General features: G+C 39.6%; 2 protein-coding genes across 3 annotated transcripts in view; one reads left to right on the top strand and one right to left on the bottom strand.

Moving 5' to 3' along the window:
* The window catches only part of sez6l2 (seizure related 6 homolog (mouse)-like 2), a 55,064-nt gene that overhangs the window by 36,123 nt on the left and 5,664 nt on the right, over positions 1 to 13,277 (bottom strand). For both annotated transcript variants that reach the window (XM_057861115.1, XM_057861116.1), the window contains exons 5-6: positions 1,670 to 1,806; positions 1,258 to 1,450 (exon numbers count right to left, since the gene is read on the bottom strand). In XM_057861115.1, coding sequence (XP_057717098.1) covers positions 1,258 to 1,450; positions 1,670 to 1,806 — 330 coding nt within the window. The remainder of the gene's footprint in view (positions 1 to 1,257; positions 1,451 to 1,669; positions 1,807 to 13,277) is intronic.
* Positions 1,809 to 13,277, top strand: part of asphd1 (aspartate beta-hydroxylase domain containing 1) — a 66,001-nt gene continuing 54,532 nt past the window's right edge. Inside the window, exon 1 of the mRNA XM_057861122.1 lies at positions 1,809 to 1,831. The gene's annotated coding sequence lies outside the window, so the exon portion shown is untranslated. The remainder of the gene's footprint in view (positions 1,832 to 13,277) is intronic.

Raw genomic sequence — 13,277 nt, 5'->3', positions numbered from 1 at the left:
TCTTTTGCTAATTCTGAGAAGTGATCAGCAACAGTTGCGGGCAAATTGTGTTCGGCAACAAATTGGCAGAATAAAATCTCTGCTTTCGTCACTTTTCATTCTGTAGACTTCATCTTTATGACCAGTGTTGTTAATCTTACTTTTAAAAAGTAATTAATTACAGTTACTTCTCCCAAAAAGTAATTGAGTTAGTAACTCAGTTACCTGAATGTAAGAGTAATTAGTTACTTGGCAAAGTAACTGGTGTTACCTTTCATGTATTTTTTTTTTCATTTTTCAAAAAAAAAAAAAAAAACTTTGCTATGTTTGGAAGTCATTTAATGTTGTAAATCAATTGTTAAAGTTGTTAAAATTGTTCCCGTTTTTGCATTACTTCGCTTCTGTCTACTTTCGGCATGTGAAAGTTTTAAAACTGTTTGATCATTTAAAGATTGATTCAAGTCAAGATTTTGCCGATTTAGGAGTATTTTAGATAAAAAGTTACTTAGGTTCGCTAGGTAAGTTCACAACAACAAACTTTCTGAGAAATCTACTGCTTTAAAATGGCGGCTGTTTACTAACGCCACCGAGTCTGTCATTTCGCATGTAGTTCTATATGCATGTGATATCTAGACGTATATTGTAGGCTGTCGGCTACAGTCAGGAAATATTGGAGCCACCTAGCCTAGCATCGCGTTTGCTACGGCGTCACAACAAACACTCTTCTCTCTCCGTGTCGCTGACTTTTCTCGCGTCATTCAGCCAACGTAGTAACGCATAGTAACGCACATTGTCCCGTTGCCGAAACGGTGACAAAATCCGAACGGAGAAAAAAAACGTACTGCACGAAAGACGTACAGATTTTGAACGTACGGCATACACATTTAAAAATCAGTGCTCACTTGTACAAATTACACTGAAACCGTACAGCTTGACAGGTATGGAAACATGAGCATTCACTTCCAGTCTTCCCGGTTTAAATGAACTGAATGTCTACCCTATCTAACCCCCTATCACCGTCAATGACAGCCAATGAGTTAATGGCCCTATCGCAAAACCACGCCCTCAAATCAGAAACCTTTGACATCAGCCGCAGAGTTGCTTAGGAATGTACTATGTGGTTGTGACTTAAAACATCTTTTTTTAACTTTAAAACTGCAAAAAACGGTTTACCGATGTGCGTGGCGTACCTGTAATTCCGACACCATAATACCCTGGTTACCCAACAATGCTTGCGTGCACAAATAACAGCGCAAAGTTATATTCAAACTTATTTACCTTGATAGTGCAGGATGAACTTTCCGTGGTTGTTCGATTGGCGGCTGCTGTAGTGAATGTGCACCTGATTGGTTGTGCTGCGAATCACCTGACCCTCCCTCATCAGGCTCTCATTGGCTAGAAGCTTCGGTGCTGAACCTCCATACCCCATAATTGTAAGGGACTCCTCCTTGGACAGATTCACCTTCCTTACCTGGCAAAGAAAATAATGTAAAAATGTTAAATGATGGTAAATGTTTTAGATTTACAGCACAAAATATATTAACTCATAGTCTGCAATTGATAACGATTGACATTAAATTAATTTAAACTGGGAAAACGGGCTGTGAATGTTCATCTTTCAGTGGCATTAATGAGTTAAAAACATATAACCAAAGAATAGTGAAAATGATACTAGTGATAAATACTCTACCTGAATCTCCACACCAAAGCCTGCATACACTCTAATGCTGTAGGTGCATTCCAGCGGGGAAACAGATAATGATGATGACGCAGAATCTGGTGACTCGACAACATCCTCCATTGCAGACAAGGATGCATTGCACTGAACTGTGAAAATAAGAAAAGATGACAGGTAATTTGAAATATGCACAGAATTTGAAATTGGATGAAAAAAGATCGGTCTCTAGAATTTATACAGTACATAACTGCCATGATAGTTCTTAAAGATTTCAATACGACTCTTTTACACTGTCTTCCTTATGTAATAGGGATATTGCGCCAAACTGTGTAATGGGAACGTCCCATCAAACATATTAGTTTCCTCACACCAGGTCAGTGCAATAGCTTTTATTACCCTAATTGCAAAGCACATGAGTCTACTTAATTGGAAAAAAACTGAGCCTCCATCTTTAAAGGACCTGATTGAAGAAGTTACCGTATTTTTTGGACTATAAGTTGCAGTTTTTTTTCATAGTTTGGCAGAGGGTGCGTCTTCTACTCTGGAGCGACTTATGTGTGATTATTTACGGTCGGGTCGTGCCGACTTCTCTCTCGCTAAATTTTTAAAAAATAAATACATATTCATATATTTATACTAAAACGATGTATGGATGTTAAATAAAATAAATAATTTGGATAAAACAGAGAAGGCACTGTGCATGCCTGCGCACGTGAACGCAGTGGCTCCGCTCTCTTTTCAATCTTTCCTCCCAGCCCCCTGGCGCCATCCACGAGCATCCTGGTATTTCCTTTTCGATATGGAGCAGCTATAGGAGTGAAAAACTAACTAAAGACAGGGGAATTGAAAAGCAAACAACTGCGGTAGGAGTGGGATATGGAAAGGATTCAAATTGATTGCTGAAGATGCCATACGAAAACCTGTGTCGGCTTCGCTGAATGTAAACAAATGTGGCGCTTTGGTCTCATACGAGAAATATATTTAACAAACTTTTCCAGCGTTATTTCGTTGTGTAAATGCATTTATAATGATCTTAAAAATATGTAGACTATTTAAACATTGAGAAAACTTGCGTTTTTTTTTCTTCTGCCAACTCGAGGAGATTAAAATAAATGTTAAATCCCGTATCCGCCTTTTAGAACAGAGACGCAAATATAAAAGATATAAATGTTTATTGAATATCCATCTTACAGTCTTGTTTAAATGGGAGAATTCGTTACAAAAGACAGGCTATAATTTGTTATCATTATGCATACTTGCACCAGCATCGTCACAAACGTGATCACACAAAACACAACCATGCATCGCATTCCCACATTTCCTACTTCTCCTGAGTCCTCAAAAAACATAAAACATAAAATTTTGTTTTTGTTTTTCGGGCTCGTGCCTACAAATAAAACTTAAAATTTCGGGGTTTTTTGGGTAAGAAAGTTTTTTGGTAAGAAAATCAAGTTAATTGATCGGGCTCGGGCCGCGTCGGGCTTTAATACCCGCGGGCCGGTCGGGTCCGGCTGGATTTTTTAGGCCCGATCTAACTTCTAGCGTCATGTAATGTTAGCATACCTTGCACCTATTCAGCCTGTTGTTCTCTATTGTATTTTAAATTGCCTTTCAAGATGACATGTCTCTACTTGGTGCTGGATTCTATCAAATAAATTTCCCCCAAAAAATGCGACTTATACTCCGGTGCGACTTATATGTTTCTTTTTCCTTTTTTTGGCTGGGGCGACTTACACTCAGTTGCGACTTATTGCCTGAAAAATATGGTATGTCCAATCTAAAACTGGAACACCTAAAACATGTTGTAAATGGCTCTCTCTAGACAAACAAAAAACAGAAAACACATTTTTAACCTTTTTTGAGACTCAATCTAAAAAATAGCTCTCATTATTACCTAAGCTACTACAGCCTCACCCTACCTTTATTCATTTATTTCATAAGTCGCCTGCCCCTTTAGCTCTCAATTTCAATTTAATCTTGATTTCCATATATTGTTTTGTAAGCAATGCTGAATTTGTATCCCCGCTTGTGAAATAAGTTTCACCTTCATATAGAGCCTATGTGTTCCCCCTAAGTCTCTGTGACTCTGGAGTAGAACGACAAACTAAGTAGCGATTTTTTGTATCCCAGACTATGTATTCCGTGTTTTGTTAGGCTATGTTGTTTTTCATTTTTGTTTTTCCCCGTCATTGAGCGTGTGCACTGACTGCTGCTTCCATGTCAACTTGTGGATGGGGGCGGTGTCTTGCTCGCCCGTCGGTTCCTGTGCAGCAGTCACATTCCCCGAATGACTAACACACACGTTAGAGTGGGCATACGCATGACTGGATGCCACTGAAAACCTTGTAAGATGTCGATTAATATTCTGAGGTGATTTGTCTTCATACTGGGTTTCCCACTACACATTACTGAAATTGTTTGCACACTCACACACTTTCATCTGTCTTATCTTCCCTCTTCTCTCTTTCGGTTACTAGGCATCCACTCCCCTCATAGTGTACCCTCGGTAAGATTAGCAGGGGCCAACAATATAAATGTCCCAGATGTACTTTTGCAACTCTGAGGGCCACCAGAATGCCCCAACCACTGGCCCAGTGGGGGCAGTAAAAATAATGTGTCAATTAAAAAAAATAAAAAAAAAATCTTCTTTCACATTAATTCCCAGTAATCCGTGTTTGACGACGTTTCACTATTCCAATCAAAGACAACCTTACAGTCTATGCTGCAAAAGTTGCTCTCCGTGGGGTGTAAACACACCTCTTTTGCTCTCTCCCACATGAACGTGCGCATCCTGATTACTGCTGCTTATTCATTGTTAGTATCTCAGTACCCACCTAACGTTATACTCAGGGGTGCACATAAGAGGTCCGCATGCGCGCATACGTACTGGACGTAGACAAACGCGCTGGCCCTCAACGGTTTCCATATGCTTTTGCGTACCGATGGCTGACCACTGTATTTGCGGCGGACACGAGAAAATCACTTCTCAAAATGTCGAAGAGGCAGGCCACACTGAATAATTACTTCCGTGTTCCCCCACCCCCGTCAAAAGACAGACAGACGACAGAGATGTCACCGGAGCTACCGAAAAAAAGGACTTTTGCTGAAAAGTGGCTACAGGAGGTACCATGGCAAGAAGCAAATGATGCTCGCACGGAAATGCGGTACAAAATGTGCCGTGAGAATCCCAATGTCGCCGATAAGAGCAGCGCATTTTATGTAGGGTCAAAGAATTTCAGCCATCCAAACTTTGAAAAGCACGAAAAAAACAGAGAGCATGTGGCAATTAAGCAAACTATCGATGTCAAACAGGACCCCACTCGCCCTGTGGACAAGTGGCGGAATAGGGCGGAATAAAGGTATTGAACAGCGACATGCACTGACAAACGTGTTTTTGCTCGCATTTTACAAAGCTAAACATGCACGTTCAATGAGGTCTTATGAGGAGGGCATCCCACTTTTAAAAAGGCTTGGAGTTTAAAAAGGCTGGGAGCTGCATAATGCCCTTCATTTTAAATTGGTGCTTTTTATTTCTTTACATTTCACTTCAAAGTAATGGCAATTTTGTTGTGCCAGTTGATGTTAATCAAGCATTAATTGTTATTATAATTAATTAAAGTTAATTGGCTCTAAGTAAAGCTTGTCATAAATTTATCGCATCAGGCGGGTCGGCTCTCAAGCTCAATGAGGACCAAGTCACATCTCCAGGTCCTCCTCTGAGAACCTGGGCAAAAAAATTATGTGCACCCCTGGTTATACTACAAGACGACATGTTTCTGAAACCCCCAGCACCCCGCCAAGCACCGGGAAGAAAAGACCACTCAAGAAAGAGAAAATCAACTGGGGAGCTGAGGGAAAGCGAAATCCTATATGAAAAAAAAGGGAGAGAAATTTTGGGCCCCAGTGAGGAGACCACTGGAATTTGCTCGGCTACGATGAGACAAAAAGTGCGGTTTACTGTGAGGTGTTCAGATCAATGCCCACATATGCAGACAAGTAACTTAGAGAAAAGTTAACGAGTACGAAACCTATGGTATGAACATAACGTATCTGCGTGACTACGTAGAAAATAATATCGTCATAACGATGGTCTAGCTTGAAAATTGCTAGCCATAATTGCCATCTCTTTGACTTCTGAATTGTTGCCACGACAACCGAGCCAGGGGAGACTTCCAGAGGGCTGTAAGGGGAAGACAGGAAAGCTTCGCCAAGGCACGGGGATCTCCCTCGGGCCCAGCCTCCACCTGGAGCTCCCAAAACAAAATGTTGGCTACACTAGAGTGATTACGGTTTTGATTATGGAATTGGAATAGGATTATTTGCAATAGATTCATGCTTTTGCACAATTTTGCTGCACTTTTCATTTAATCTACCTATAAAAATTGTTATTCAAGTTATTCAAGCAAATTACTCTTATTGGGATCAATAACTGAAGCATTCCCCTGGGCCAGTGATTTTGATGGTGGGGCCAGTGAACTTCAGAAGCCTAATCTCACTGTCTATCCCTGAGTAAACAGCAACGCTACTTCGGAATTTGGTAGCATATATACAGTAAGAAAATAAGTATTTGAACACCCTGTTATTTTGCAAGTTCTCCCACTTAGAAATCATGGAGGAGTCAGAAATTTTCATCGTAGGTGCATGTCCACTGTGAGTTTGATAATATTTAAAGAAAAATACAGAAAACACAATGCATGATTTAAAAAAAAAATGTATTTGTGTGACACAGCTGCAAATAAGTATTTGAACATTTGTCTATCAGCTAAAATTCTGACTCTGAAAGACACGTTAGTCCGCCTATTAAAATTCCACTTCCATTCCATGTATTATCCTAAATCAGATGCACTTGTTTGAGGTTGATAGCAGCATAAAGACACCAGTCCACCCCATACAATCAGTAAGACTCAAACATGTAACATGGTCAAGACCAAAGAGCTGTTCAAAGACACCAGAGACAAAATTATTTGCCTCCACAAGGCTGAAAAGGGCTATGGAGCAATTGCCAAGCAGCATGGTAAAAAAAGGTCCGCTGTTGGAGCAATCATTACAAAATGAAAGAAGGTAAACATGACGGTCAATCTGAATCGGAGTGGAGCCCCATGTAAGATATCACCTCGTGGGGTCTCAATAATCCTAAGAAAGGTGAGGAAACAGCCCAGAACTACACGACAGGAGTTGGTCAATGACCTGAAAAAAACTGGGACCACCGTTTTCAAGGTAACTGTTGTTAATATACGAAGAGTCATGGTTTGAAATCACGCATGGCATGGAAACAATGTTCCCTCTAAGCTGCGTGCATGCGCAATCGCGCACAAGAAAATATATGCAGCGCACGAAATAAAATTCAACAGAAACGTATTGTACCTTCAGTGGGATTACTGTCTGTCAGCGCAGCAGTGATGTGTTAGCGCGACACTCCTTTTGGCGTGTTCGATACTGCAACGCAACTCTCCCATTGGTGGAGAAAAGTGAGCTTGACTCCTGTGCTGATTTACTGAAGCAACATTCCTCAGCCAATATTTGCAAGCGCTACAGTATTAATTATTATCTGTTATCTATAATCATCTATTTACACTGAAAACAAGGGAATTTAACTAGTTTTAAGGAGGTGTGTTTATGCAGTGTAGCCGCTCAAACACGGACAATAGGAATCTTGAGTGTCCTTATTGTCTGAACATAATGTTTGAGTTTTATATACTGTACTGCCATTGTGGTTGTTCATTATGTTTTATCTATTAACTTACACATGCCAAAGCAAGACTCTTCCTATGTTTCAAGTAGGGCTGTCAAACGATTAAAATTTTTAATCGAGTTAATCACAGCTTAAAAATTAATTAATTGTAATTAATCGCAATTCAAACCATCTCTAAAATATGATATGTTTTTCTGTAAAGTATTGTTTTAATGGAAAGATAAGACGGATATATACATTCAACATACTGTACATAGGTACTGTATTTGTTTATTATAACAATATATGCACAAGATGGCATTAACATTATTAACATTCCTTCTATGAAAGGGATCCACGGATAGAAAGACTTGTAATTCTTAAAAGATAAATGTGAGTTTGTATATTGTGACTAAATACTGCCATCTAGTGTATTTGTTGAGCTAAATGAAATGTTTGAATAGAGTTTGACCGAAGTCTGAGTATTATTTTGCATAGCTATTTTTATTGAGAATGCCAGTTCTCTTTGCACTGAGCGCTTTTCTTTTTGTGAACTTTTTTTTTTTTTGGAGAGATAGGAATATATATATATATATATATATATATATATATATATTGTGCTTTCAGTAAATGATACTGTAGCGAATTAACTGTTCTGCCCAAATGCATGATGGGAAGTTGTGCAACCATGACTGTCAGTGGTGGCTGCAAATGGTATATCTTCTCTGTGTCGTGTTCAATACAGAGTCTTAAGAAAAAGATCATCTCCCCATGTTGCTCGCCACAATAGATATAATTGTTGTCGAAGACATGCCTGAGCTTTTGCCAATAAATAGCGTGACCCCAATGAATGCCTGTGTCCACTCCACTCGTTTGTCTCTGCCTCTTAGCTTACATAAAACGGCGCCATTGTAGTCTGTTTGTGGCAATGCGTGAGTGGGTCGTTCCGCGCATGCGTTAAGTATTTTAACGTGATTAATTTAAAAAATTAATTACCGCCCGTTAACGCGATAAATTTGACAGCCCTAGTTTAAAGCCGGACTCACATATAACATAGTCCACATCTCATGAACAGATTTTGGTCTTTTTCATTTTAAGTGGGCCAAATCAATTAAATTAAAAGTCAGGCATGAAAATGGGTCAGGGGTTAAAAAGGTGAGAAGGGTGTGGAGGAAATATGTTCCAGTACACTGTACACCCCAACAAAATATTGAGCTCTGTCGACCCACACTGTGTTTCAGCAGGGCCGTGCAGAGACTGGTGGAGGGGCGGGTGCTCGTAGATCAAAAGGAGCACATGAACAAGTATTTAATACACCTTAAAACAACATAAATTCAATTTTAACCAGCTTTAGATAATTATTGGCTGCGACTGTGACATACTTTAATTGGGAGGGGGCAACAGTGAATAGAAATCAAAACTGTCATCAACACTTTCTGGCTTTGACTCAGTCAGTCTGCCTATTTTCTTCCCTCAACCTCTGCATCAAAACTTCCTTCCTCAACTTGTTCATCTGAGAACAAACCACATTAGATGGTCACTGAGCCACCAACAGCACAGTTTTCTTAAAACTATCATTTCATTATTATCCATACTTAACAACTCTAGCACCTAATGATTAATAAAGCAATGACATAAAATCTTATAGAAACATAACATTGTAATTGTGTTTATAATTGTATTTAATACCCGACTATCCTTGCAAACTTGTTCTTACCAGGTCTGCTATTCACCCAGCTGATGAGGTATCCACTGCCTTTAGCAGCCTCATCCAACTCCTTTTTTATCCCTCAATCTCCCTTCCCTACGAGGCATGTCTATGTAATGAAATATAAATATTAAAAAAAACAAAAAAACAGACTCCCCGGTGGCTTTTAGTTTTAAAGCTTTCTTAATTTCTTTCTCTCTCAATAACGATGGAGGTAGATTTGTGTTTTTATTATTCAATCGTGTTTTTATTATTCAATCAAAAAACAAAGTTACTTCTATCAAAAACAAAGTTGCTTCAATCAAAATACAGTATATACTTTTAATCCCCAAAAAGTCACTTCAATTAAAAAAAATTGTTTTTGATTGCAAAAATAAATTTGAGACAAAAAAAGCATTTGAAAACTATTTTACTTGATTGAAACAAATTTTTCCATTGAAGTAATGTTGTTTTGCGTTTGGGCCACATTTTGGCTAGGACATTTGTGTCTTTATTATTCAATCAAATAAGTTGCTTCAAACAAAAAAATATATATAAAAAGAAAAACTTTGCACACGTGTCAATCACCGTTTACCAAAGCCTGAGAGGGTTTGAGTAGACTCACTATGAAGCATTTAATAAAGCCAAGCATTTTCTTACTACTTTATTCTTGTTTAAAAATAATTCGGTGGGGCAGTAACATGTTTAAAACTTATCATAATTCTTACATTTTGAAGTGCTTGAAAACCATTTGTAAATGATACTTTGGTGAAAAAAGTGAAAAAACATGTCATATATATGTATCTTTTTTCAAATGTGAAATCTGAATAAATGCATTGAACACGCCCCAAAAAATGGGGGGGGGGGGGGTCTACTTCGCGGTTTTCACTTATTGCGACGGGTTCTGGTCCCCATTAACCGCGAAAAACGAGGGATCCCTGTATTTCTGAAAAGCTTTAAGAAGCAGGACTCATTCCCACCACTCGTCGAGCTGGTGTTGTGCCGACACCGGCCGTCAGCTCAAATCCAAGCCGAAAATAACGCGTCTCCGGCGGACGACGGGAGCGATGTGAGGCGCCACCTCCATCCGAGAGCATTCCGCTTAATTTGACTCAACAGTGTGTTTCTTCGTTTATATTACCGCTAAATACACAAGCTTGACGCCAATTTAACGGGAGCTATTTTTTTCATGGGAGATTTGGCTAGCTCTGGCAGTGTTCAACGCAAGCTGCAACGAATGGCAGTAACTTTTTTATATCGCAAAGTGTGAAAACGATTGAAACCATTACTCACCAAATTCAATCTGCTGGCAAATACAGGCAAGTGTGTATGCTGCGCTCTGGTCTGCCCCGGTGTGGATAAGGCCTGCTTTTTGTTTTCGCAGCTATGCAATGCCACCCAAAGGCTCTCCGAGCACTCCATGTACAGTAAGCAGTGCGCGCGTTTGGAATAATGGAACGCACCTTGGGCCGATGATTGGTTCTCGTCAGCGAAGCATCTAGATAGAAGGATTTGCTGACTGTCCAAGTGTGACATTTTTTAAAGAACCGATTTCTTAAGTGCTCAGTTTACGTACTAAGTTAATCACATGATGATAATAATAATGTAACGTTGATAATAGTCAACCGTTTTATCAGATTGAAATTCTTTGTTTGTGGAAACTTATTGAACAACATGACTGCTATCTGCCGCAGCCAACGCACATATCTCCCCCGCCAGAACAAACGTAAACACGGAAGGCACGTCCCTCGCTCTCCCGCACCTCCCTCACCCCTCTACGTCATGCGGTGCATTCAGGAACAAATGCTAACACCCTCGCCACATTATAACTCGATTCGTTACAACAATAATAATTAAATAAAACCTCCCGACCCCCCCTCCTCCTCCCAAAAAGAATTTCTCCTCGGATCTACACAATTCACGTAGGTCGCCATTTTTTACTTCAAAACGGAGAATTTCGCCGAAAGGTGAGAGATTTTCATGCCTGAAAAGTAAACTAATGAAAAATGCTGCTGTAATTTCATTCTTTTAAATAAGCCATGTAACTTGCTCTGATCCAAGGTTTTGAACAGGCGCCATACTGGTGTGTAGCCACCCTGTACACTTCTGATGTTGCTCACCATGGTCCGCAGTGTGCTCAGTGAGCTTGTGGGTCTGCTCAGACACCAGAAAAATTACACATTGCACACATTGGTTCCCCTGCTTAAACCAGCTCATGTCGAGGCCCGTCTTAAGTTTGCCTATGACCATTTGGATGATGCAGAGGAGTCATGGGAGCAAATTTTGCGGTCAGATGAGAGTAAAATAGAACGATGAGTACTATCTCAAGAACACCATCCCTATTGTGAAGCATGGGAGTGGTAGCATCATGCTTTGGGGGGGGGTTTCTGCGCATGGGTCAGGACGAGTGCACTGTATTGAAGAGAGGATGACTGGGGCCCTGTATTGTGAGATTTTGGGGAACAACCTCATTCCATCACTCAGAGCATTAAAGAATGGTCGTGCCCAGTCTGTCTTCAACATGACAAAGACCCGAACACACAGCCAGAAAATAGAAGGAGTGGCTCCGTAAGAAGGTTCTACCATGGCCTAGCCGCTCTCCAGACCTAAACCCAACAGAAAACCTTTGGAGGGAGCTCAAACTCCATGTTTCTCAGCAACAGCCTAGAAACCTGACTGATGGGAGGGCCAAGATCCCTCCTGCAGTGTGTGCAAACTTGGTGAAAAATTACAGGAAACGTTTGACCTCTGTAATTGCAAACAAAGGCTACTGTACCACATATTAACATTCGTTTTCTCAGGTGCTCAAATACCTATTTGCAGCTGTATCACACAAATCAATTGTTAAAAAATCAGACATTGTAATTTCTGGATTTTTCTTTTTAGATTATCTCTCTCACAGTGGACATGCACCTATGATGAAAATTTCACATTGTCCGTTAGATAAGATTCTCTCATCAATATTTTTACGTATTTGTCCATGTGCTCCAGTTACCACTTATACTTACAGATCTTCACATTAAGTGGCTACTAATGGCCTCGCATTTCACCCACGCAGAGAATCTCACTGCCTAGCTAACAGGCATCTGGGTCAGACATGCTCATTTAGGACACGTCACAATCTTATTAGACTTTTTTCATGCGGGTTTCAGAGCAGTGATATGAAACTCTTCATCATCTTCATCGCCGGTACGACCTTATTCTTTCTCGCAGGGCCTCGCTTGAATTACTTATGTGCCTCTCGGCACTAAAAGAATCCTAAAAAAGTACAAAGAGCATGTCATACTGCATAATGTAAGAGCAAAAGCACATACATACTTGCTTGTTTAATTATTAAAAAAGAACAGTAAGCTTACATCTATATTCAATTTTGGACAATGCAAAGGGTGTTTAGAAAAACATGTGTACATAAACATGTTGCATAAGAGCATAAAATGATGTATTTCAAAAGTAGTTATGTAATATTTGAAATGTTGTATGAACTAAAATGCCTGCATGCTCTTTTGCAGAATCAATTCTTAAAACGATGTCATTTTAGTTGGCTGTTCCTGTATTCTTTCTTCTGTTTAGGAGCTTGTCTATTTGTTGTTATTATTATGTTTTAACCATCCATTTTTTATGTGTTGCTGCAATTGATCGTTCGATCGCTGTCAGCCCCCCCGGTCCAAATTGACGCAAATTGGACGTCTGCAGCTGGCAATAGCTGCCAATGTTAATCAATGACGTAAAATTAAAGATGGTCCAACAGTTGGAATGCTGTTGATATAAATCCTTAGTTTCAGTGTTGTAAGTTGTTGACAAAGTCATCAAAACTGTCGCTTCTTAAAGCAACTCTGGTTACTCTATCACTGCCAATGGCAGCCAGTAAGTTAATTCAGGTTAGTGATAAGGTTGTATTTCTTTCCAGTTCCCGATTGTTACACCTAAGTGAAGAAACTACTAACAGATCTACATACTATACTTGATGACGATTCATTCCATCAGTTGTTGTTGGCAGACAAATTGACTGTAAGTGAATGTATTGTACGAGGGGCATTCAAAAAGTAATGCACTCAAGTGCATTGCTCGTACAGGATTTTACCAATCTTGTTCATATTAGGCACAAACATGACAGGAGACACCTTTATGTGATTATTATATGTGTTTTTCTTATTTTTAGATTTTTAAAGTTTAAACTAGCTTTCAAAATGGCTGCCCCTCTTGAAGGTCATCAGAAACATGAGCTGTAATCAAATTCCTTGTTGCAGAGGGAGAAACCCCTC

The sequence above is a fragment of the Corythoichthys intestinalis genome, chromosome 16, assembly GCF_030265065.1.
Source record: "Corythoichthys intestinalis isolate RoL2023-P3 chromosome 16, ASM3026506v1, whole genome shotgun sequence".
Lineage (NCBI taxonomy): Eukaryota > Metazoa > Chordata > Actinopteri > Syngnathiformes > Syngnathidae > Corythoichthys > Corythoichthys intestinalis.
The sequence above is the reverse complement of the archived record's forward strand: the minus strand, read 5'-3'. Positions and strand labels throughout refer to the sequence as shown.